At 43.3% G+C, this 27,299-nt stretch overlaps 1 protein-coding gene across 1 annotated transcript in view; it reads left to right on the top strand.

Annotated features, from left to right (window-relative positions):
- The first annotated feature begins 6,699 nt into the window (after positions 1–6,699).
- glra3 (glycine receptor, alpha 3) overlaps positions 6,700–27,299 on the top strand; it is a 64,287-nt gene continuing 43,687 nt past the window's right edge. Inside the window, exons 1-3 of the mRNA XM_063192939.1 lie at positions 6,700–6,887; positions 13,013–13,140; positions 18,359–18,426. Of these exons, the coding sequence (XP_063049009.1) occupies positions 6,700–6,887; positions 13,013–13,140; positions 18,359–18,426 (384 nt within the window). The remainder of the gene's footprint in view (positions 6,888–13,012; positions 13,141–18,358; positions 18,427–27,299) is intronic.

Here is a 27,299-nt window from a genome sequence, read left to right as displayed (position 1 = left end):
CTCAATTTTTAACAAAACTTTTTAGATTTAGTAGTTTTTTTTCGAGAAACATTGAGATTTTCGGGGGGAAAACGCAGCTTATCAATTAATCGTAAGTCAATCGACAAGGCTATCAACTAATGATTAATGAATTAATCGATAATTTGCATCCCTACTTGCAAGCCATCCCCTCTGCTCATCTCCCCCCTCCCCCCTCCCTCCTGCTCCACTAAGTCTCCTCCTCCTCCTCCTCCTCCTCCTCCTCCTCCTCCACTGAGTCTCCTCCTCCTCCTCCTCCTCCTCCTCCTCCTCCTGCTCCACTAAGTCTCCTCCACCTCCTCCTCCTCCTCCTCCCCTCCCTCCTGCTCCACTAAGTCTCCTCCACCTCCTCCTCCTCCTCCTCCCCTCCCTCCTGCTCCACTAAGTCTCTTCCTCCTCCTCCTCCTCCTCCTCCTGCTCCACTAAGTCTCCTCCTCCTCCTCTTCCTCCTCCTCCTCCTCCTCCTCCTGCTCCACTAAGTCTCCTCCTCCTCCTCCTCCTCCTCCTCCTCCTCCAGGACTCCTCTGGTGTGCCTGGCTGTGACTCATATGGGAACAAACTGGGAACACTGATGATGGGCTGGACCCAAAACGTTTGTCCCTTGTCTGTCGGTTTTATTTACTTTTTGTCGGCTTTGTGTAATACAGTTTTTGATTTTGCATTCAGCTCCAGTGTGCGACTCCATTCTTCTTTTTCATTGGCTGTGACTCACTCCATGATGGTGGTTTGGGAAGAGGGGGCAGGCGAGGGGATTCCTGGTGATGCTCTGTCTGTCATTCCCTTGTGAATGTCACCGCCTCTTCTGCATGCTCTTACAGCAGTAGCAGCAGCAGCAGCAGCGACAGGGCTTTTGTGGATTCCATGGTGTATTCCGTGTGTGTGTGTGTGTGTGTGTGTGTGTGTGTGTGTGTGTGTGTGTGTGTGTGTGTGTGTGTGTGTGTGTGTGTGTGTGTGTGTGTGTGTGTGTGTGTGTGTGTACTGTATGTGTATGTGTGTGGATTGTAATGCTGAAATATTGCATGAATATGTGGATGTGAATGAGCATAGAAGTCAGACAGACAGAAGGAGAGAGAGAATGAAACAGATGGAAGCGTCACACACCTACACACATCTGCATTATCTTCGTCTCTCTGTCACTCTCTCTCTGACTCTCTCTCTCTCTCTCACACACACACACACACACACACTGAAGCAGAAAGAGAGAGTTTTAGAGAACAAATTTAGAGAGAGGGAGAGAGTTGTAGAGAGAGAGAGAGAGAGAGAGAGAGAGAGAGAGAGAGAGAGAGAGAGAGGGAGAGAGAGAGTTTTAGAGAGAGAGGGGGAGTTGAAAGTGTAATGTAATTGTGAATGGAGGTCAATTAAGGTGCCCTTCACATGCTATAGGAGGGCATGACATGATGGGCTGGATCGAGGTCCCCTGCGGATGCTCAGTCTAGCAAGTCTGGCAGGTCTGCTGTTTTTGTTGTTAGCAGTGGGTCGACCTTCTTCCAGTGGCAGGCAGGCAGAGGTGTAAAGTGCTGGTTAAGTGTGACTCAGGGACCTTGTTTTTCGCAGTTTCCTCTTTTTGGGAACGCACTGAAGGGGAAAGGGACTGTGCTCAGGCTCCAGAGCCAATTGGTTTGCCTCACCCTTGGTGAACCCCTACTACACTACACTGCACCAGGGCTGGACTGGCCATCTGGCATAGCGGGCATTTCCTGGTGGGCCCCGCACCCTCGTGGGCCCCTATTTTCAGAAATGTGAAGAAAAAAAATATATATACAGTATACCGTACGTGTCTATATTTTTTTACATTTCCGAATATAGGGGCCCACGAGGGTGCGGGGGCCCACGAGGGTGCGGGGCCCCACCGGTGAGTCAGATCTGTGCCCGAGCCCTATTCCTCCTCCCCCAGTCCAGCACTGCACGGCACTAGACTGCACCTCTACAACACCTGCCGCCTCACCCCACCCACCCCCAACTCACCCTCACGCCCCACAAACACCATATCTGGTTCACTTAAACATTTAGGGTTTTCTTTTGCCTTAAGACATGTAAAAGTGTTTATCTTTTACCTGGCATGTTTCGACGGTGTTACTTCCGTCTTCATCAGAGGGTCACGGAAGTAACACCATCGAAACATGTCAGGTAAAAGATGAAAACTTTTACATGTCTTAAGGCAAAAGAAAACCCTAAATGTTTAAGTTAAACAGTTAGACGTAATGAACTTAATACATACCATATCTGGTCCATCTCATCTCATCTTCCGCAGGCCACCATGGCTCGAGCACCCCGCTCCGCCATCTCACTGGAGCTGCTGTGCTGTGCTGAGCTGAGCTCTGACCTGCAGGGTTGCCAGATGATGCTGATGATTTCCAGCACAAAAAATGCTCAAAACCCGCCTAGAAGCACAAAATCTCGCCCAATTCTATTGATTTCTATGGAAAAAATTGAGCGGGTTTTTCTGCTAAATTACATTTTTACCCGCACACGGCCATCCTAAGCAGCCCAATTGGGTGGGAAACAGCCCAATCTGGCAACACTGCTGACCAGCTGCATCACCCCACTGACCTCGGCAGCCCACCCTGCAGGCCGGTTGCCATGGCTACTGCCTCTGCATGTGCCAGTGACCATAGAGTGGAGTGAGAGAGGGAGTTTTAACTGAGGGTGCTTGTGTGTGTGTGTGTGTGTGTGTGTGTGTGTGTGTGTGTGTGTGTGTGTGTGTGTGTGTGTGCGTGCGCGCGAGAGAGAGAGAGAGAGAGAGAGAGAGAGAGAGAGAGAGAGAGAGAGAGAGAGAGAGAGAGAGAGAGAGAGAGAGAGAGAAAGACAGACAGACAGACAGACAGACAGGCAGACAGAAAGCCAGAGATAGAGAAAGACAGACAGACAGAAAGCCAGAGATAGAGAAAGACAGACAGACAGAAAGCCAGAGATAGAGAAAGACAGACAGACAGACAGAAAGCCAGAGATAGAGAAAGACAGACAGACAGACAGAAAGCCAGAGATAGAGAAAGACAGACAGACAGACAGAAAGCCAGAGATAGAGAAAGAGAATGAGGCATTGGGAGAAGGAAAGGAAGTATGTGAGTGTGAGTTGCTAAGTGTGTTTGTATGTTTAGTGTGTGTGTCCTCTTGTTAGTGTAAGTGTATGTGTGCATGCACATACATATGTGGTTTGTGTGTGTGTGTGTGTGTGTGTGTGTGTGTGTGTGTGTGTGTGTGTGTGTGTGTGTGTGTGTGTGTGTGTGTGTGTGTGTGTGTGTGTGTGTGTGTGTGTGTGTGTGTGTATACTGTATGTGTGTGTGGGGGGCTGGCGGCATACCTTAATGTAGTGTGTGTGTACTTCTCCGGGAGACGTGCCTGCCTATACCCATTTATGTCAGAGGGAATGCTCTCTCCGAGCACCATGTGGCGGAGCCTGGGAGCCAGGCAGGCAGGCACTGCAGGCAGGGAAAGGCCGAGGCCGCAGGCACCAGGGCCTCCAGGGAGATGGCAGCCAGGCAGCAGACTCTTACTGCAGAGAGGAAACACACTCAGGAGGAGAGGGTACGGCACGGCGCAGAGAACAGCCATGGCCTCGCGTCACTCAGGGAAAACATACATAGGAGGGGAGTAGCAGCAATCTGCAGCAGCTCTTGTCTATCCCTGGTGGGTTCCCTAGAGCAGGGTTTCCCAAACTGTGGTCCGTGCAACCCTGGGTTATTACATATTAGTTATACAGGGGTATTATACATATATAATTTATATATTATATAGTTTTTAATCGTTTGGTCAATTGTATGCTGGAAAGATCCATCTGAAGTGTAATTTATAACTCCTACACTTGTCATGCAACAAGTTCAATTGTAATGATGGCAGAAAAAACGTAATGTCTATTGGAAATGAGGATTGCCCAAAATGCATGGCTGTGCAACATTTGCTTAGGGGGTGCGCGAACCACATTGAAATGTAAAAGGGGGTGCACGGGGGGAAAAGTTTGGGAACCGCTGCCCTAGAGGGAGTTGGATGGATGCGGGGGGGGTGGGTGGGGGGGGTGGGGGGGGTTGGGCCCAGCAGTTGGGCTTTCCACAGCCACCTGTAGTTCATGCAGACAGGAGACAGTAGAAAGAAACCCCCCTTGGCTCAGGGAACGTTGTAAGGGGTCTTACACACCAGGGCGGTATAAAGCGTCGCGGAACGGCCGCGTTTTTTACTGGCGTTGGTGAAAATACATGGAAACATACAGTGAGTCCAATATGTATTTGATCCCTTGCTGATTTTGTTGGTTTGCCTACTAACAAAGACATGATCAGTCAATAAATGTTATGATAATATGTATTCTAATATGGAGAGACAGAATATCAAAAATAAAATCCAGAAATGAACTGAAAAGAATATATATTAATTTATTTCCATTTCATTAAGCAAAATAAGTATTTGATCCCCCGCCAACTGATTACAGTTTTGGTCAGGTTTAGACCAGCTAGGCACTTCCGATCAACTTGTCATCTGAATTAAAGACACCTGTACATACTAACATGCATAAAAGACACATTGAATCAGCAGAATCAGTCCATAGTATGAGTGAATCAGTCACACTCAAACCTCACCAGCATGGGAAAGACCAAAGAGTGGTCAAATGATATCAGGGACACGATTTTAGACCTGAACAAAGATTAAATGGGCTGCAAAGCCACAAGAAAGAGACTGGGTATTAATGACCCAGCTGTTGATGCATTTCTTCCAAAATGTGAGGAATACAAAATGACTATCCATCAGCCTGTCTGGGGTTCTATACAAGATTTGACCTTTTGTAGGGATTTGATAATCATGAGAAAAGAAAGAAATCACCCTAGAGCTATACGGTATGAACTAGGCAATGATATCAAAGCTACTGACCAAAATCACTGAGAAAACAACTGGTAGCACTTAATGCCACAGAGGTTTAAATTCCTGTAGTGCACACATGGTACCTTTACTTCAGAAGGAACCTGTGCAGTCCCACTTGAGGTTTGCCAACGGACATCAGACTGATTTAGGATATGATAAGGAGGTGCTGTAGTCAGATGAAACCAAAATCAAGATGTTTGGCATTATCACAATTCAATGTGTTTTGAGACAGAGTACTACTGTCTATGATCCCAAGAACACCCTCCTCACCATCATGCATGAAAGTGGTATCATTACGGTTTGAGGGTGTGTGTGTGGCCAAGGCACAGGACAACTTCACATCGTCAACGAATGGATGGAGGGAGACATGTAATGTGCAATCCTGAGTGCAAACGTCCTTCCCTCCACCACTACACTGAAGGGTGGGTCATTTTTGGATCTCCCAACATGACAATAATACACAACATACAGTCATAGCAACGAAGGAGTGGCTCAATAAGAAGCATATTAAAGTCGTGAAGTGGCCAAGACAGTCTCCAAATATTAACCCTATAGTAATTCTATGGAGAGAACTGAACCTCCCATTTGCCAAGCTACAGCCACAAACTATTAATGTTTTAGAGATAATGTGCAAAGAAAAATGGGCAAAAATATGTTCTACTATATGCACAAACATTGTCATCAACTAAAAGAAGCATCTGACCTCAGTGCTAGACAACTAGGGCTTTGCCACAAAGCACTTTATCTTCTTTAGCTAGAGGGATCAAATACTTATTTGCCTAAATTAAATACAAATAAATTAAAATATATTATTTTAAGTTATTTTCTGGAATTTATTTTTTATATTCTGTCTCTCCATGTTTGAATACATATTATCATAAATTAATAGACTGATCATGTCTTTATTAGTGGGCTAACCGGCAAAATCAGAAAGGGATCAAATACATATTGGACTCACTGTATCTGTCCTTACACACCAACCGGCGGTAGTCGGGCGTCAGCGGCGTGGGAGCCGGCTCCGCGCCGCGCTGCATTTGGAAAATAGAACTCGAGCGTATTTTTGAACAGGACTGGCCGCGCACGCCGACGCTGTCAGTGTGAAAGGAAACTAAGCAGAAAGACGGCGTTCGTCCCGCGACCGTTCCGTTCGGCTTTGGTATGTTTGACCCCTAAAAGAGGGAGAAAGTGTGTGCATGGGTAAATGTGAGTGTGCATGCATAAAATGTGTGCATGCATGTGTGTGTGAGGATCTGAAGCTCTTCTTTGCTCGACATGCTTCAACCTTACCTGGGGAATGCTTTTTCCAGGTGATTTGACAGGCTAAAACACGACAGCAGCGGCTCTAATGGTTTGTTAGTTACTGTTATAAGAGGTGGGAGCTATGACTCTTTGGGTTATCTATGCATTAAAACAGGACACAGTTCAGGACTGGACTTTACTGGACATGGACGCAGACGAGTACACTGTATATGAATGAAGGTGTGGCTGAACCAAGTTGTTACAGCTCCCATGAAACAGTCAGCATAAGGCAAAAAAGAAATTCTGTGAGGAAAAAAAAAACACAAGACACGCTTTGTTTACATAGGTTGATTTTAATTCTTGACAGCTCGCAGCTGCCAAGACTAAATTCTCCCATTCATCGCTTGTCTAGTTTACATGCCTTGAATGGTTTCTGGCACATAATGCTGTTCGCTTCCTCTGTAATTACCAATGTTAAACTAAAAAAAAAAGAAGGGAGGAGAGAAAAAAGGAGGTCTTTGAGAGCTCTTTTGCCTGAAGCCTAATGTGCGGTAGTGCGAGTTGTGACATGGCTGTGGCTGGGATTCGGCTGGCATGGCTGTGGAAGGGGGAGAATGTGCTCAGCAGAGCCAGAGCCTGAGCCTGAGTGGGGCTCGTATGCTATGGGACAATGGATCCAGGGAGCCAGGTGCAATAGGCAGGGCTGGAGCTATAGACCTGGAGCCATGCCAGTGGAGGCCTCCCATGTCCCAGTGCCGTGCTGATCTGTCATCTGTCATACAGTGAATACACGACACGACACTTCAACACTGCGGAGCAAGACTGTGGGAGAGGGATGGGGGTGAAGGGCGGCGGGGGGAGAGGGAGGGAGGGAGGCCCCCACTTATTATATGTAGTCTCTGTTTGACGTGTGCATTAATTTATCAATAGTGGCAAAAAATGTGTATGATTTTATGTTCATGTGAATACAATGTAGTACCACAGGTTTGCATGTTTACTTGATGTTATTGTGTCTTCTTGAGTGTGAAGGAGGGGTATAACAGCTATCAATCATACAATGAATACAACACAACACTCCAGGACTGACACTGCAGAGCAAGACAATGAGACGTGTGTGTGTGTGCGTGTGCATGTGCGTGCGCATGCGTGCGTGCGTGCGTGTGTGTGTGTGTCTGTGTCTGTGTCTGTGTCTGTGTGTCTGTTTGTCTGTCTTCTGTTGAATGAGAGTGAGGGATGAGATAGAGACTAAATAGAGTCTAAGAAACCAACGAAAAAACGAATGATATAATCCCTCGCTTTAGCTGTTTATGAATGTTGTCCTCTGAAAGCTGGTTGTTCGAGACAAAGGCGAAAATCCAAAACAACCAAACAAATGATAATATGCTACTGGTCATATGGCATATGCAAGCGGAGATGATGGGGAATCCCGAGGAATGATCTGGGAGAGTATAGCTCGCTAAAGCTGATCCATGTTGAGCAAAGCAAAGTCTATTACTTAGAGATGCACTCTCTCGCTATCCTCCTCCAACCCCACCCCACACCACTCTCTCTCTCTCTCTCTGCTCCGCATCCGCATCAGTGATGCAATAATACAATAATAAAACAGCACAAGCTCAGCAAATCCACATGCCCTCTAATCCCAATTGCAGAAGATGAAGATGACCTCCTATGACACTTTGTACACTTTGGCCTGTTAAGACACGGCGTTATGAATTTGTAGTTACCAGAATGGCAATGTCTGATCAAGTCGTAGTACATTACTAATGGCCCTGTGTTATGTCATAGCATTGTAGTACTATGGTAGTTAACTTTTCAATGACTATTACAGCATGCCACTGGAGGTACGGCATCATGCATTAAGACACTACAAGCCTCCATGACTGCTTAATGCAATACTGAGTGTCCGTGTGTCTTGCATATTTTTCAAAGATTCAGATATTCCAAGTCTGGTGATATTATGATTGCACTGTAAATAATCTAGTTGACTGGAATGCATGGAATAGCACAGGATTTATCTTAACGACAAGGCTGTTGATACTGCATCCTTTGTGAGGCATTGTTCTGATAAAGGTTAAAATGTTGGGCAAGGGCATAAGTGCATCCACACTTGCTTAACGCCTAGAAACGCTGCACAAAGCACAACACATTGTGTGATTTGAAGCAATGGCCGGTTAATCTGAAGTAATTAGCCCTGGCTAATTTGTTCGCCTCTTTCATTCTATTTTCAGTTTGCCTCCATATTTTGCCGCGGGCAAACGTAATTCATTTTGACCTACATGCCCTTTCAATAAGATGGCTTTTCTGTGCTTAAACATTCTGTCAGAATATTGCCTGCGTCTAAGTCTGTGTCAATGACTGAGGTGTGATATTTCATGGCTGTGTTTTTTTACATGGCCCAAAGTAAAAAGTGGAAAATGCAGATAGCAATATTGTTAACTTTTATGCATTCCATAACTTATGCTAACAGTGTAATAAGGGGGTGCAATCGCTATTCCGACATAACGCTATTCCGACATGCCGCTATTCCAACACTTTTTAGGGGTTAGGGTTAGGGTTAGGGTTAGGGTTAGGGATGTCGGAATAGCGGCATGTAGGAATAGAGGCGGACGGTGGAAAACGTGTCGGTATTCCGACAATAGACAATAACGTCGGAATAGCGACACGTCGGAATAGCGCCACGTAACCGTAATAAGTGTATGAAGCAGAGCTGCCCCCTTATTTTTTTACTTCCGCCAAGTTGTTTTCGGTGGCATTGGTTTGTCTGTCTGTTTGTCTGTCTGTCTGTCTGTCTGTCTGTCTGTCTGTTTGTCTGTCAGCAGGATAACTCAAAAAGTTATGAACAGATTTGGATGAAAATGTGGAGTTTTTGGAAATGACAAAAGGAACAAGTGATTACATTTTGGTGGCGATCCGGATCTCCAAGATTTGTTTTAAAGATTCTTCACCATTGCGGTATAGGGTGAATTTTGAATTTCCACTTTCTAACTCCACAGAAAGAAGGCAGAAAGAGTGTGGGTGTAGCATAGTCAAATGTTCTATCTATCAAAATCAATCCCACTCCCGTTTCATCAAAAAAACTAGGCTTTTTTTAAATGAAAAAATAATCATTCCCGCTTCCCGAATAATTTATTCCCGCTCCTGCCCGCTCCTGCCCGCTCCCGTTCATCTTTTAAAAAATTGACTCCCATCCGGTGGGAATCCCGCAGGACCCGCGGGACCCACGGGAATTCCCGAAAAATTTTATCCTCTAGTCAGGCTCACCTCTATCCCTCAGTCCTGACTGAGCAGGATAGGACAGGAGATGGGAGACAGGAGACAGGACAGGAGATGTGCTGGCTGGGGTTTTTTTGGATGAGGAGAAATGAAGGTGAAGAGGTGGTGGTATAGAGCAGATGAGGCAGCCATCACCGAGAGACACGGCCAACAGTCTTAGCTATGATTAAACCAGCACCGCTCTGGCGCGTCAGACACACTGTCAGGGCGATGAGCGGGTTGCTCGGTGACAGTCTTGTAAACTGTCACCTCATTTGCAAGGGTATTTGCAGCACAACCAACCCAAGCAACTCTTGTGCACACGTTGAGTCATGACATGATGACATGCCTCTGATGATTCTGCCTCAGTGACATGACACTAGTGACACTCTCGAAACATCACGATGCTGTATTGTCTTACCAATCACACCTGCTTTTATGTCTAGTGCGTGCGTGCTAACTTCAGTCAGCTCTCTCAGCGATATAGTAATAACTCTGTAATCTCATCTAGGGCTGTAACGATACACTCAACTCAAAATTCGGTTCGTATCATGATTTGTGACTTACGGTTCAATACACCCCACGATTTCTGAAATGTATCTCCACTGAAGTTTGGAAACACTAACACATCAAATCATAAGGTTGTTTTCTGGAGTAATGGGTTGAAAGGGCGTATCACGATACTGGCTCCTTGTATCACGATACAGTATCGTGACTCTGTGTATCACGATTTCTCGGTTCGATACAATATCGTTACAGCCCTAATCTCATCAATTCTTTCTGCTCTTCTCTGTAAACGGTGTGCCTGTCCATTCCGTCTTCCTGTGTTTGTGTCTCTCAGCCTTGCAAGACAGACTATAACAGGAAATTAATAGTCTGGTATCGCACTATATAAGCAAAGCTGTGGAAGCAGCAGTCGGTATTCAAGCGGCTTAACTGCTCATAATAGGCCAGTGCAGCTGTGTTTTCACTGTGTTAAGCTCCATTTCACCTACTGTAGAGCAACATGTCAGAAAAAAAAATCTGCCACCAGGTCTATTTGCCCGAGTTCTATTTCCATGGTCCTCTGTTCCCCTGTTATGTGTGAAAATCAGGTTAAAGTAAGGGATGGATTTTGGGCGTCTAGGCACAGTTTAACCTTGATTTCCATAACTGACCGTGAAACACAGGACTCAGGGAACAAAAGTTTGCTGGACTATGCATCTTTCAAATTATCAGGCTGTGTTTATACAATTTAAATTATGGGGTCATTTCACGCCGATTGAGCAAATCTTCATGCACTTGCATCTGAAAATATAAGACATATTGGAGAGGACATATATGGGCTAAGCCTAATAGTGAGTGTCATTACTCATACAATTTCTGCTTGGTATGGTCACCTCACCAAGAACAGGCTGTCCAGAGTGGTGAAAATGGCCGGAAAGATCATAGGACGATCCCAAAAACTACTGGACAACGTATATTTTTTAAATTTATTTGTAGTTTATTTGGCAGGGACAATGCAGTGCACATTGTTACAAACATGACATGGCAGAGCCATGACACAACTTGCAGATGTGAATACATGGAAGGTTTATAGCTAGATAGCTAATTTGCAACCTCAGTCCCTGACCAGGCTACCTACTCTAATAAAGCATATAAATAATCTAAAAGTACAATTGTACAATACAGTATACAAGACAATAATAAGCCATCTTGAAACATGCTCCCTATAATATAAAAGGCTCATGCATTAAGAGAAAAACAAGATGATGAGGGTGACCTATATATGCTGTGTGTGCATGTATGTGTGTTAACTATTGTGTGTTATGATTACATTTTTGGTTTTCCTTCAGCCAGTGTTTCAGTTGTCTGTTAAATATAGGACAGTTTACATTTTAGAGGCTGATACCCCCTTCATTCTGAATTTAAACTACTCCTTACAGAGCACACATTGCAAGGAGTAACATTGACAAAGACCCATTTATACCAAAAGCATTTTTTGTGGTCAACAAGCAATGGAAGAGTAGAAGGTGTAGAGAGAATCAAGAATCTGTAATTGGTGCCTGATTTGTATATGGTGTGTATGCTGGGGAGGGGATAGATGCAATGATCTGGGCATGTATTTATTTTTGTTTTGGGAAATGGAAGTACTGTAATGTCTACAGCAGTGGAGCTCAAACTGTGGTACGCGTACCACTGGTGGTACTTGAGACATCTCTGGTGGTACTTGGAAGAATTCATTTTTTGTGCAATGATTTGAAGCCTGATCAAGTTGTTGCAGTCGAAAATGTCTCTTTGTTCTCACATTTTGTAATATTGAATATAATGCAGAATAATACTAGGCAAGCAAGAAAACAAACTTGCACTGGATGTGACCATCGCTGTTGATGCCATTATGAACCTCTCCTGTATTAACTGGCAAAAGTGAATGAAAGACATTTGCTGCAACATTCTAATGTTGGTTGTCAAGGTGGTACTCGGAGAGCTCAATATTTTCTCGGGTGGTACTTCACACAAAACGTTTTAGAGCCACTGGTCTACAGCATTTATGTGTTTATTCAGTGAGACCAAAGGCAATTTTTATATTGGTATGATACATTCTATTCTATTCCATTCCATTCTATTCTATTCTATTCTATTCTATTCTGATTTTCTGAACATATTCGGAAGGTTCTTCTATGATGATTGATTTTCATGAAAAGGCGTCTTTCCACATACAATACGGCTGGTAACTTGGAAAGAATAACACTTTACTTAAAATATTTCAATCCTTTACTTTGGATGTCTCCCTGGTTATATTTTCCAAATTTGAGATGTACATAGAGATGTGTTCAATTGGTGTGGAATCGCCCTATGTTCTGCATCAATTTTATTTTCAACATAAGTAGGTCACAGGGCACTCAATTTCTCAAATGTACAGAATAGGTATGGTGAAAACGTATGCCTGATGAAAATGTATGCCTGATGCTGAATATGTCCTGGCAAAATCTCATCTCTTTGCTCCATGATAACTCATGTGATTTAATGTGTCTTTCAGTAATTCACTCTGTCGTGCACTCCCGGGCCTCGTAGGGTTAATGCTGTGACTATTACTTCATCACACTAAAATCTGTAGGAGTGGAGAGGAGGAGAGAAGGGGAGAGAGGACAAGGGAGGAGGAGAGAAGGGGAGAGGAGATGGGAGGATGAGAGCTTGTCTGTCTACTAATGCCTAAAGGGGAGTCTATCCCTTTTTCCTGCTCTCTCTCTCTCTCTCTCTCTCTCTCTCTCTCTCTCTCTCTCTCTCTCTCTCTCTCTCTCTCTCTCTCTCTCTCTCTCTCTCTCTCTCTCTCTCTGATCCCTTCTTACTGCTGTCCGGTCCTGAGCAGAAGTGTTCTTGCCGTCCACGGCGGTGGCCCTGAACGAAAGAGCTGAATATGTATAATGGTGTCAGATGGCATTAGCCCAGACCTTTGCATATCTGGCCTGGGTGACTTGTCATAGTTAGTTTTCTAAAAATCTGCCTGCTCTCTCTCTCTCTCTCTCTCTCTCTCTCTCTCTCTCTCTCTCTCTCTCTCTCTCTCTCTCTCTCTCTCGCTCTCTCTCTCTCGCTCGCTCTCTCTCTCTCTCTCTCTCTCTCGCTCTCTCTCTCTCTCTCTCTCTCTCTCTCTCTCTCTCTCTCTCTCTCTCTGTAGTCTGGTGGCGTCGAAGGAGCCTGATCACCCCCGGGGAAGAGCAGTTCCCGCGTCACCATCGGACTTCCTGGACAAGCTCATGGGACGAACCTCTGGCTACGACGCCAGAATCAGGCCCAACTTTAAAGGTGCACACCACCCACAATTCTGTTTCTTTTTTCATATCTGACCGGCCATCTGTTGGGTCTTGCCTCACATAGCAACATTCATAGCATGTCACCGACATCTTCACAGATGGGATCACACACTTCAGTGGGAATGAAATAATGATGTTTTCTTTTTTTCTTTTCGTTTTCTCTGTGTTGTTCTCACTTATCAGTTGGTTTCAGTGGGTTGGGTTTGGCTGGATCTGAGCATATAGCTGGACAGGGCGACAGGCAGTGTTTACTCTTCCTATAGCCAAGGCACTGCCACCCACCACTGCCCACGTTGGACCGAGGCTTGGTCAGGTGGCTCGGCCCCAGCCCCAGTCCCAGCGCTGGCTGGCTGGCTCTTGCCTATCCCTCAGGCATGCAGTCCAAACGCCCACACAGGGGCGGACTTTCCATTAGGCAAATCTAGGCAATTGCCGAGGGCCCTGACCAAATCTGTCCTCCACAGGGGCCCCAACTGTCACACCAGTCTCGCTAAACACACAAAAAAGGTAGGCTTGGTCTTAATTTGCCACTTATGTAAAGTAATCGAAGATATATATGACTAAAATGCACTAAAATAGCACCAAAACACAGAATTGCATATGATGACTTTTGAGGGCCCCATGTTAGTATTTCGCCTAGGGCCCCAAAATGGCTAGATCCGCCCCTGTGCCCACAACCAGGACCCCCGCATACTCAGCCGTTCCCTCCAAATTATTGTCAGGAAAAAATGAACTGCAAACTGGCAGGATGAGAATTGCAGAACCATGTGTAAATAATGACAGCAGAGGGGTCCTACTGACATCATCTGTCAGTGTGTGTATGTGTTGCTGAAAATATTAGCGTGTCTGTTTGGGAAAATGCAGGTTAAGCGACGTGTGCACGTTGCAGTCAGCACTGTCAGCCAGTCAGAGTTCACTTATTTGATGTGGGTCAATTTCATTTGGTGTGTGTGTGTGTGTGTGTGTGTGTGTGTGTGTGTGTGTGTGTGTGTGTGTGTGTGTGTGTGTGTGTGTGTGTGTGTGTGTGTGTGTGTGTGTGTGTGTGTCTGTGTGTCTGTGTGTCTGTGTGTCTGTGTCTGTGTGCATGTGTGTGTGTGTGTGTGTGTGTGTGTGTCTGTGTGTGTGTGTTTGTGTGTGTGTGTGTGTGTGTGCGTGTGCGTGTGCATGTGCATGCATGTGTGCATGTGCAAGTGTGTGTGTGCGCATTTGTTTGTGTTTGTGTGTGTGTGCATGCCTGCGTGCGTCCCTACGTGGGTGCATGTATGTGAACAAAATCATCTCATTTCACCATCCGTTAATCCTGACTGACAGATTCAGTAGCAGGTTTACTGCCAGCGCCATATTGAGCAGCACCGGCTCTGCCATCACAACATCTGCAACCCAATTGGAAAATGCAATCTTTTTAAACCATTATCTGTGACAAAGCATTGAATATAAATATATAGAAAACACGTGCTCTCCGCAATCACAGTAGCAGTATACATATATATGTATACAGGGTGCGATTTGTCGGAAAACCAGCAAGCAATATCAATGGAATTACATTAAACTGTGATTAAAATTATGTGTAAAAAGTGGCGATATCAAAACCAGAAGAGGGGACAATCCCACCCATCCCCCCATACAAATCGCACCCTGTATATATATATAAATAAAGTGTAAGTAAGCTACTAGGCTGAAGTCAATCACATATTACCAGACTAAGCCATTAGAGAGTCTGGTCTCATGAATACTGTCGCTAATCCTCCTTGGTTCACATGCTGGATCATTTATGCACAGACCGATAACAAGTGTGCTCAGCTCACCAGCCATCGGGTGCAAGGGAGAGTTTTGTGATTCACTCTCCGAACAAATATAGTCTGTTTTATTAACTGAAGACCCTGGTTTAAAAAAATACAGCACCCAAAATGTCATTTTCCCCATTTATTCCCATGCAACATGCAAGGCAAAACTCAAAATGCGAAAAAAAATGGGCAGAATCTTGCAGTAGCATCGTTTGATTTGAAGGCTACATTATACAGTACGTGTCAAGGTCACAATAAGATCCAATTAAAAACCAAAACTCCATTCTGTTGGAAATAGAATACACTCACAAACACAGCTTAGCCTTTTTTTTGCATTTCTATTCTAAAATGCTCACAACACAAGCATTTCAAATAGGATCCTCCATCAAAGCTTCCCTTTAACAATGGGATTCAGAACCCAAGATATGAATAGCATAAGCAGTTGGTCTTTGAAAAACAGACACTGCACCCATCTACTGCTTTTAGCTGCCTGGCGTTCATGTGATGCCGATGGGGAGGCTTTAAATAAAATAAAATAAAATAAAATCAAAAGATGAAATCAGATCCAAGCAGCATCTTCAGAGATTCCTTTATGTCTGTACCGATGAAAACGAAGAGAGTCTACTGCAGCTTGCTCTGCGCTGTTTTCTTTCTGCTTTCTGCATCGTTCTGGGAACCGTGATGAACCATCACCATAAAGCTGCAGCACATCAGAGCTGATGATTCAAATCTCCCTGAGTCTGATTCATGATTGATGTATGTTGTGAACGTTTTGAAGCCAGAATAATGGAAGAGTGTCATTGCAAAATAGTGTACATTCATTTTGGAACATTTTGGGAAATTGACATTTTTGTATTGGGCATTGCATTACATTGCATTGCAAAATACATTTATATTGGTTTAAAAAGTGTGTTCTCAAAGTATTTGAATGGCAAGAATTCACACATAGATGAGAGGACTTACAGTTTTTCTCGATTGGTTTGGCTAATTTCTCGAAACTGAGATGACATTCTCAAAACAACACGGACAAATCTCCAAACCAACTTCCCACAACAGAATGGCATTTTTCATTGCTTTCATCAAATTTCAAATGCTTTGTACATGGTTCAAATGTGTAGTACATCTCGGCAGATGGCTATATACAAGTACCCTACAGTTGACACATTGAGCATACATTTAGCATATTTTCCAAATAAATTCACCTGTCTTATCCAAACGAATTAGACAATTATCAGTCTAATGGTTGCCCTCTCCAAAACATGTCAGCATGATTTCATTGTGTGAGTCATCATATGCAAAGTAGTCTACACAATTGTCAAAACAGTCAAGGACATAATATTTTAAGAATTTCTGTAACAGTAAATTCATGACAGTGTTCAACAGTCATTGTAACTTTACTACAAACCCCAACTCCGATGAAGTTGGGACGTTTGGTAAACAGTGAATAAAATCAAAATGCTATCATTTTCAAAACATTCAATCTATTCATTAGATGGAGAATAGTGAAAAGACAACATATTAAGTGTTAAAACCGAGAAAAAATATTGTTTTGGGGGACATATGTACTCATTTCTAATTTGATAAATCCAACACGTCTCAAAAGAGTTGGGACGGGGACAATAAATGGCAGCAAATATCGAGGAAGACTAAAAACAAAACAAAAGACAACACTTAACCGTTAAATACATTAACCGATGAGATGATTTTATATAAAAAACAGTGTTAATTCCTATCTTGGACATGATTTCACCAGCTTAAATGGTGGGTGTATTCCTTGTCATGTTTTGCAATGTTTTCCTTTCTATAGTGCTTACAGTGTGACAGGTCTTGACCAAAAGCCCACCATTTTATCACCTGCTGGTCCTTATGATGGAGCCAAACTGTTAAAACATAGTAGAGAATGCAATTTGACCTTACTATGTGGCAGTAATCGAAGATCTCCCTTCAAAATATAATGCATGAGTGGCTTTTCATGCTGTTTAAAACCCATTTATACCATTCAGCACTGTACTTAACTCTACAGATGAGTGAGAACATCTTAACCAATGCACTACTGCACCTGCATGCCATCATGGAGGCTGACTTTTGAAGCTAGCACTAACACAAGTTGGATGGTCCATTTTCACTGTAGCACAGGATGTGCAATGCTCTATTATTGTCAAAAAGAATGGCCTTCTACAACTTCTGCTGACTTCTGTAAGCAAAGGACAGTTTCCCATGTCTTCTGGGTTTATTTCAAGTGAGCTCAGGTGCTTAGGAGAATGTTACACCCCTGTATCATTTGCACGCATTAAGCATTCTTAATATGGTAAATTTTCAATAGCTCTAGCACTCCAGGAATTAGAGTGAGACTACAGCCAATATATATTTCATGGTGTCATGAACCTATACAATGATTTTAGTAAGAAAAATATGTCTTATATACACTCAATCGTGGTAAATCAAAGGGAATTCAAAAATGTATGTAATAACTATGGTAATTATTCCTTTTGCATCTTTAATTCTGAGTGACTCAGCCTCTCTGTGATGATCTTATACCTGGACACCTATATTGTCCGTCAGTACAATTCATTTTGAAATGTTCTTCTTTGTTGTTTGATCTTATTTGGATGTTTACTAAATTTCACTGATCCCCGTCCCAACTTATTTGAGACGTGTTGGATTTATCAAATTAGAAATGAGTACATATGTCCCCCAAAACAATATTTTTTCTCGGTTTTAACACTTAATATGTTGTCTTTTCACTATTCTCCATCTAATGAATAGATTGAATGTTTTGAAAATGATAGCATTTTGATTTTATTCACTGTTTACCAAACGTCCCAACTTCATCGGAGTTGGGGTTTGTAGAAAATAAATTTACAACCGTGTATACTACAGTTTCCACTGTTATTTGGCTAATTTCTTGACATTTTTTCAAACGGCATTCTGTGGAAGGCATTTAGTTTCGACACACGGGTAAACTGTTTTTGGAGTGATATGAGCGAGTGATGAGGATCCATGGCGATATGCTGAACCATCCAGTTTATTTTGACGGAATGACTAAATGAATGCAAATGAGCCAAACAAATTGAGAAGGATATATGGTATTTTTATGGTACTGACTATTTATGTGGGAGAAGGTTTAGTGCTGATGCAAGAATGAGCTGTTTTGGGAGGTATATGACATTCTGCTAGTTATCTGAACTGTTGTGCAGAAGTGTAAGAATGTTTAGCCAAATGACCCAAAATTTATAGAAATGTCATCTCGGTTTCAAGAAATTAGCCAAACCAATCGAGAAAAACTGTATGAACGGTCATTTCCGATAATAAGATACACAATTTTGCGACGAAACTCTTCAATTGATGCTTGTCATGAAATGACAGTGTACTTGCTACCTAACAGTGCAACACAACCAACCTTTACTGTGACATCTTTGTGTTCAGGTCCTCCGGTAAATGTCTCGTGCAACATATTCATCAACAGCTTTGGGTCAATTGCGGAAACCACAATGGTGAGTACCATACATTCAATATGTGTATCAAACGCTCTGATGCCACACTGTGATGTTGGCCGTGAAACAGAGATGGAGAGAGAGAGAGAGAGAGAGAGAGAGAGAGAGATGGAGAGAGAGAGAGAGAGAGAGAGAGAGAGAGAGAGAGAGAGAGAGAGGGACAGAGAGAGAGAGAGAGAGAGAGAGAGAGAGAGAGAGAGAGAGAGCGAGAAAGATAGAAAGAGAGAGAGAGGAGAAGAAGAAGGAAGAGAGATGGAGAAGCAGGCTCGTACTGTAGAGGCAGACAGACAGAGAGACTCTTGGGAAGTATGAACCACAAAAAACCCCACATCCAGTGGCAGGCATAATACATGTTAAGCTGGTTAGGGGCAAGCAGCTATATTTAGTCCTCTGACCACATGGTATCTATGCAGTAATGCTATGGGAGAATATTTGCCCCTTTGTTTCCTCGTGCCAGTTTAGTATTTTTGTCCTTTCTTTGTAAAAATGTTTTAACTGCTTTCACGCACTCTCCTTTGTGTGTATTCACAACTCGATGGATCACAGCAAATTATACTTCATTTATTATTTTTGTTGTACTGTCTGTGCATGTTTTTTGATAGATAGATAGATAGATAGATAGATAGATAGATAGATAGATAGATAGATAGATAGATGGATAGATAGATAGATAGATAGATAGATAGATAGATAGATAGATAGATAGATAGATAGATAGATAGATAGATAGATAGATAGATAGATAGAGCTGTGTTTCCCATACATTGAGGAAACTATGGCGGCCCGCCATAGTTTAAATTTGGCCGCCATAGTTTCCGAAAATGTAAAAAAAAAAAAACAAAAAAAACATTTTTTTGTTAAAAACGATTTGAATTACGATTTCCTTCGCATTTTCCTCCTGGAGTAAATACATCCTATACAGAAAACCACAAGTGCTTGAAAGACAGAGGGATCAAAAGTCTAGTCAAGTTGTTGTAGTTAACTTGGGTTTGGGAGCAATAAAAAAAAAAACCTTCAGAGAAGGGACAGTTGGGATGAGTTTACTAACTCTCCAGGCTTTGTTTTACAGTTGTAATGAGTTAGGTGACAGGCCTTCATCGAGAAGGCAGAGGAGACATCGGACTGCATATAGAAATGAATGTGTAATGAATGTGAATATAGACATAAATGTGTAATATCTATGTTGTTCAGCCCTTTTAATGGGAGGATTTTTGAAAAAAACTGGCCCTGTGACCAGCACCCCTCATGTAGAATGTGTACGCCTTTGTGTGTGTGGGGAAAAGGCATAGCCTACCCTCTTAGACCCTTTTTGTCTATGCGTTAACAAATGCACAGTACTCTTACATTTTTATCTCTGCTCCTATTATTTTTTTCATTACATAGACCCCTGCATGAGGGACGAATGAAACTGTGTTGTAAACAGAAATGATTCACTGTACTGCATTTTAAAAAATATATATAAATGACAATGTACTACTATACCATGGGTAAAATGTTATGTAGCCTTATTTCTCAAAATATAAATGGCTGAAATGTAGGCCTAGGCCTATAGTTTCCCCATGCGCCAATGTCATACTGTAATCATTGTTTTGCCATTTTGCATTTACACTACGTGAATACAACCCCCCCCCCGGAAAACAAAATCCCGGCTGCCCCCATAGTTTCCAAAATTTCTGTGGAAAACACTGGAGAGTATGGTAGATATGGTAGATAGAGTAGATACTGTGTGTGTGTGTGTGTGTGTGCGTGCGTGCGTGCGTGTGCGCATGCGCGTGCGTGCATGTGTGTGTGTGTGTGTTGGCACGCTATGGCGATGAGTCAAGGGCTATGTATATGTTATCAGCAGACCTCAGGCCAGGACGTGACCTATGGGCGATGCCTGGATGTTGGCACAGTGGCCGTGGTGCTGGGCACGGCACGCACACGACGGCAGTGGGAACACAAGCATGCCACTGTACATAGCCTGAGCGGGCATCGAGTGCCACCTCAGTAGCAGTACCCCCAGTGTGCCCCTGGCGAGCCGTTACATAAGGCTTTCTGTTCCCACGACCTGATGAATTAAGCAAACCCTATAAAGCTTGGAAGGACTGTTTTCCTGAATGTACGTCCAAAAGGGTTAGAGTCTTCTCTCCATCACATAGTTAGTGTTTGCGTTCATGAAGATGTTAAAACGATCTCAAGAAGCTATCCAATCCAATGAGTCAGGGAGGACAGAGCTCAGCATCGTATTTCAAGAATTTAGTTGGAAGTCGCTAAAAGACAGTTATCCCCATGATGCTATTGATGCTAAGCTATGCTAACTAACCATAGGGCTGAATGCCAAAAGCGCATCTGCAAATACTCTCATGTGCACACACAGACACAGACACAGACACACACACACACACAGACACAGACACACACACACACACACACACACACACACACACACACACACACACACACACACACACACACACACACACACACACACACACACACACACACACACACACACACACACACATACACACAGAGAGAGAGAAAGGCTGCTGAGAATGTGGCATCTTGCCTCTGGAAGTTCTTATTCTCTCTCTATTTCACAAACACACACTCACACTCACACGCACACATGCACACGCACACATGCACACAAACACACACATGCACACAAACACACGAACTCAACACACACAATCCCACAGCACTGTTACTTACTACCCTAAGCGTCATCTGAATAAAATATATGCTGAGGGAGAAGACACTCTGACTGAAGTAATTGCCTCTGACGAGTCAGTGCTTGCATGGCGCTCCACTTGCTGCTCCAAGAGCTCACACTTCATAAATACACCACTGCCAAGCCTCTCGCAAATCACTCTGCCATTTGCTCACAGTTGTTAAATTTACTTTGTGGCTCAGACTCTCTGCAGATGATGGACGAAAATCCTTCTTTTTTTTTTTTTTTAAACAAACTTGTTGCATGAAGGAATGTCAGGCAACTTAAGCCACTGTGGTTGACATTTAAATATTTCCCATGGTGTGATGTTGCAGTGCAGAGATATGTTGTTATATCCTTGTGGGTCTGTATGTTTTTCTGCCAACAAAATGAGTTTGGATGGGAGACAAAAGGGACAATGAAAAAGTACTGCAGCTCGTAGTTGATGAGTCTATTCTATTGATGATAAAATATCAAAATAACACAAAATATGTTAATTTGACAGGAACGTTGAGTGGGAATTGAGTGGGGAATCCACCTGCTTGGCGGAGCTGGATTAAACTCAACCTGCGAAGAAACAGCTGGTGGAGGGCTTAATTAAGCATTTGCACCTGTCAAAGTGATTCTTTGTGCATAGCGGTATAGTAAGCCATTGTGACAGGGGGGTGTCGACAGAAGGTACCAGGCAGTTGCACTGAATCCACTCGGAACCTGAGCATAAGTAAGGTTAAATCATCTCAAACCAGGGTACTGGATGAGGACGGTGAATATGATGGTGGTGAGATGATGATGGTGAAAATGGCGATGATGATAATTATGATTATGATGACGAGGAGGAGGAGGAGGAGGAGGAGGAGGAGGAGGAAGTGGATATGCTGCATAAACTTATTTGCAATTTGCATTCATATGAACATGCACTTGTCCATGGGAAAATGGGTGTGAAGAGAGCCAGATTGTTCTGCTATACCAGTGTTTCTCAACCTTTTTTTAGGCGAGGCACCCTTTCAATTCATGAAAAAATTCAAGGCACCCCAAACCAACAAGCCGTAACATGGCATCGCATCCGATACCACACAAACCTAGAAAAGTAACACATTTGGAGACGTCACACGACCTACGTTCGAAGTTGCAGCTGACTGGGGCAACCTATATTTACTTTATTGTGCGTAAATGGCAGATGAAAGATTCCACTGACTAGCATTAACTTATCAATTTAGACAAATATGTATTATATTACATAATTTATTTATCAGCCACGTTTCTGCAGCACCCCTGAGGCTATACAATATTGCTATACAATTGGAGTGCTGAGGCAGTATTGACGTGACAACTCTCCGAGCACAATACACTGTTTTGGTTAGTGCTCACTCACACCGAGGTATTGGTTTTTTTTTCCCTGGTGTAGTTTTCCTTTATTGTAAATGAGTTGTGAAGGTATAGAGCAGGGGTGTCAGACTCAAATTGACAGAGGCCCAAAATCGCGAAGTCGCGGGCCGAACTCAATATTTTATTTTTTTAAAATGGACTAAAATTGTGCGTGCTTGCTATGCATTTCACGCACACTCTTTTCCATCTTGTATGGTAGTTCAAATGTGCCGACACATACTGTGCTGCATATGAATGTCAGCTGCTTTACTGGTCCCACTCATATTCTTGCAACACACCAAATTTTATGTTCAAGTCTTGCTGTGAGGACCACTGTAAATACACATTTGAAATGATCCCGCGGACCAGATGAAATGACTTCACGGGCCAGAATTGGCCCCCGGAATCTGAGTTTGGCATCCCTGGTATAGAGTATACAGAGAGGATAGGGAGAGATAGAGACGGCAGTGGCAGGGCTTGACACTGGCACCTGCCAACCGGCCAAATGCTGGTAAAACTTGGCTGTGGCTAGTAACAATTACAGTGCCACTAGCCAATGTGGCAGGTACCTTATTCAACGGTATGACACAGCAGAATAGCATTTATTCTGCATTTTACGCCTTGTGTATGAATTGTTTCTATTTACGTTCAAGAAAAAACTCAGTTCCTCAGTTTTTATTTGTTTGATTTATTTCCATATAGGAAGCTATGCAGTCTTCTGATTTCTTTAACACCTCGTCTTCTGAGGTTAGATGAACAGCGTCATGATAAAGAAAAAAAACAATATCACATTTGTAGCTAGTAGAATAGCTGGCTGGCTAGTTACTCAGGAAAACGACTAGTTAGTGTCAAGCCCTGGGCTGTGGGTGTGTGGGTGCACTGCACTGCACTGGTGTACAGGGATTCTCCTCTGGCCAGCTTCCCCCATATGCCACATCTGGATTATCGTAGCACTTCTTAAAGGCACAGCCCCCTGCCATCTGGCAGAGAGAGAGAGAGAGAGAGAGAGAGAGAGAGAGAGAGAGAGAGAGAGAGAGAGAGAGAGAGAGAGAGAGAGAGAGAGAGAGAGAGAGAGATTGCATGGACAACTGTGATGTAATAACTGAGTTCGGCACAGGGGTGGAACAAAGCATTAACAGCACATGACATCACTGAGCATCAGGGTACAGCCTCCGGTCACTGCCTTTGACTGCAGTGAAAAAGCCAGTCAAGCTCACGTCTAGCAACCAACACAGTCAGACAGAGTGAACATACAAGAGGAGAAATGAATAGAGGAAAGGAGATTAACGAAAAGGGAAAAGAGTGAACTGTTGAGACTGAAAGCAATATATTGAATAGAGAGCGGAGGAGAGACAGACACAAAGATGAATATTGAATGGACGTGAATGTTGTTCTACGCTTTTTGGGGAATTTTGATAGAACATATCAGAAGCAGACAACAGAACATTGCCTACATTTTAAGATTGGCTCCGGCTTCATCTAGAATGGTGTGTCTTTCTCCCTGTGACGGCTAGGGCAGGGGTGTCAAGCTCAAATTCACAGTGGGTCAAAATCTAAATCTGGGATGAAGTTGCGGAACTAATTCAATATTTTTTTCAAAATGCACTGAAATTGTACAGTACAAGCACTTTGTAATATTTAAAGCTAGACCAATAACACATTCCCTTCGTACATAGGCCTACATGTGCTCATACCTGTTGCACTTCTGTACTTCTATTCTTCTGTGTACTAGTATGTGCTGTTACACTACTCTGTACCCACTCATGATTCTTGTAATGCACAAATTGTTGCATTCAAGTCATATTTTCTATGTATTAATGGTGTTTGTGGGCCAACTGTAATACACATTAGAAATTAGGGCTGTAAATCACAGCCTTCATGACGATACGATACGGTATCGATTTCTTAAATCAGGGATTCGATTTTTTTCGATACTTAAGAATTCCCCACGATACGATGCGATTCGGTTCGATTCGATTTTTTTCCAATTACTTTTCCACTACTATTGTGTTATGGAGCTAGGGCATTGCACAGGGGCCAGCGATTCGATTCTTTTCGATTCTTAAGAATGCCCCACGATACGATGCGATTCGATTAAATCGCCCGCCGATACTTACGATACATCGATGCATTTCGATTTTAGTTACATCCATAGAAATGATCTCACAGGCCAAATGTAATGGCTCAGCGGGCCAAAGTTGCCCCCAGGGCAGGGCCTGAGTCTGACATCCCTGGGCTAGGGCATTGGATACACCGTGTATCATGCACTCAGCCATGCCCTCCATTGCTCCTGTCCATCCTGCACTGCTGTGTTGTGCTGATGATGTTATTGTGAGGGCTGAGAGAGTAGAGTGCTGATCTGCTTACATGTCCGTCAGGGGACTGGCTCGGCTGCCTAAGGTCAGCTTGTCTCGCCCTGGAGTTTGACACAGACGTGTGAGGTCTGAGGCGGGGTTAAGTGCATTACTGCGATAGATTAGTACTACATATTCCATTGGTGTTTTACAGTATTACCAATGGGCTTCACACTCATGACCCCTTTTTACATTCTTGATAAGCCCATTGTAGGTGAAATGGTGCAATGGTACCATGAGCTTTATAGTAAATGTGAACTAGGAGATAGATTAGTACTACATATTCCATTGGTATTTACAGTATTACCAATGGGCGGTCTTCACACTCATGATGACCCCTTTTTAAATTCTATGCTAAACCCATGTTAGGTGAAACGGTGATAAGGCACAGTGATGAAGCTTAACAGTAAATGTGAACAAGGAGACTACAAAAACAATACTCACACACCAATGGTATAGTTCTGAATAAAATGATCTTGGTGAAACTTCGTTAAACATTGCTGCTGAATAACATTGCAGAGTCAGAATATTATTTCTCTCAATGCACTGCAGTAATACAGTATCTCTAAAAACACACGATGCAAAACACAGAAATTGAGAAATCCTGTGCTGCTCTCAATAGTTTCATGAAAGCCAAGATTCCTGCTTCATCTTCTTATCTGCTGCTGTCGTGATGACGTACGTGCAGACAGGACTCTTAGTATATTGCTGCCATGTGTTTCTTCTAAGGACTCTTCTTCGCCGTGGGACCGTCTTGCAGTGTTGCCAGATTGGGCGGTTTCCCGCCCAATTGGGCTGCTTGGGATGGCTGTCTGCGGGAAAAAGTGAAATTTAAAGAAAAAAACACCAAATTTTTTGCCATAGAAATCAATAGAATTGGGAGGGATTTAGTGCTTCCAGGTGGGGTTTGAGCATTTTTTGGGCTGGAAATCATCCGCCTCATCTGGCAACCCTGTCGTCTTGTAAGACGGTCATAATGACTAGCCAGTCTGTTTGAAAGAGGTCCAGCCACAAAAGTCCCAGAGAGGATTAAAAACACATTTCATGACACCGTAGATAATGTGCACCCTCGTACTTAATATATAAATAAATGAATCATGAGAAAAAGACATGGTCACATTGGTGTGTTATCTGAGTCACACAAACATGGAAACCCACTCAAGGTACAAGTGGAGCATGACAAGCGGTTGCAGACTCAACAAGCATGAAAAACCCCTAAGATGTGTGGTAGCTAGAGGAAGGACTGAGTAAAGGAGCAGCAGAACAGCAGATGGAATTGGAAACGAGTGATATAGATGTGTGTGTGTGTGTGTGTGTGTGTGTGTGTGTGTGTGTGTGTGTGTGTGTGTGTGTGTGTGTGTGTGTTGGTTACAGTGCCTCTTGTTATTTTGTGTCGTGTGATCTAGAAAACAAGTCTACCCAAGTACTGAGGCACAAACTCCCTCCCACCCCAAATCCACACTTCACACAAACACCTCTTTCAGTCTTTTTCTGTCTCCATATTTCACTTTCTGTCTTTTCCCCCCCTCTCCTTTTCTCAAGCGTATGCTCATGAACAGCCAATGACTGCAACATGATATACATGTTTATATAATATATTTTCATAATATTGAAAATGTATCTCTTTTGCCAATTGATGTGCCCCCCTGAAAATATAATGGCCCCCCCTCAGCCCCCCTGGTAATTTTGGTCTAGAACCGCCCCTGTCTCCCCTCCCGTTTATCCTTGAGAAGGAGACCATAGTCTTGTGTACAGCACAATACACTAACTGAAGCTGAGCCCTGTTCATGCACATGGGTGCCTACATCGCATGCGTTGCACACGCAGATATGTACATGTTTACAGAATAATGTGTGGCGTTCCATTTTTTTTTTTTTTTCTGGAATAGCGAGTAGTGAGGCTTCAGTATTTTTAGCATGCTGGGCTCACTGCAGCCATCTGTTCGCGGTGGAGCATCTATGACCTCATGAGAATGCACGTGTTGAGGTTTGATTCATCGATGGGACAGGCCCTGGGATCCGTCAAGCGCAAGGATCAGCAACTGCTTGGGTGCACAATAGCGTACCAGATGTCAAGAGATTGCCAAGGAGACCACTGGCACTCGCAGATGTGCCTGCCAGAAAGTTCCAGATAGCGCACGCACGCACGCACGCACGCACGCACGCACACACACACACACACACACACATACACACACACACATACACACACACACACACACACAGAGACTTCGTAATAAATAATAAGAAGAATATGAGTAAGAATAAGATTAATATAGATTATTATGTAATATAATATTTAAATATTCTTATAATACCACACATATCTATAACAAGGATTACTAGAAGCACGTGTTGTGTGTCTCTTTAAAGAGGTAATGTAGAGATCAGGTGCATAGTAGGCAGGCAGGCAGGCTGGGGTGCCTTTGGGCATAGCAGGGCAATGAAAGGTTGTGTTTT

This window comes from Engraulis encrasicolus, unplaced genomic scaffold, assembly GCF_034702125.1.
Source record: "Engraulis encrasicolus isolate BLACKSEA-1 unplaced genomic scaffold, IST_EnEncr_1.0 scaffold_27_np1212, whole genome shotgun sequence".
Classification (NCBI taxonomy): domain Eukaryota; kingdom Metazoa; phylum Chordata; class Actinopteri; order Clupeiformes; family Engraulidae; genus Engraulis; species Engraulis encrasicolus.
Note: the sequence above shows the minus strand (reverse complement) of the source record. Positions and strands in the feature narration are given on the sequence as shown.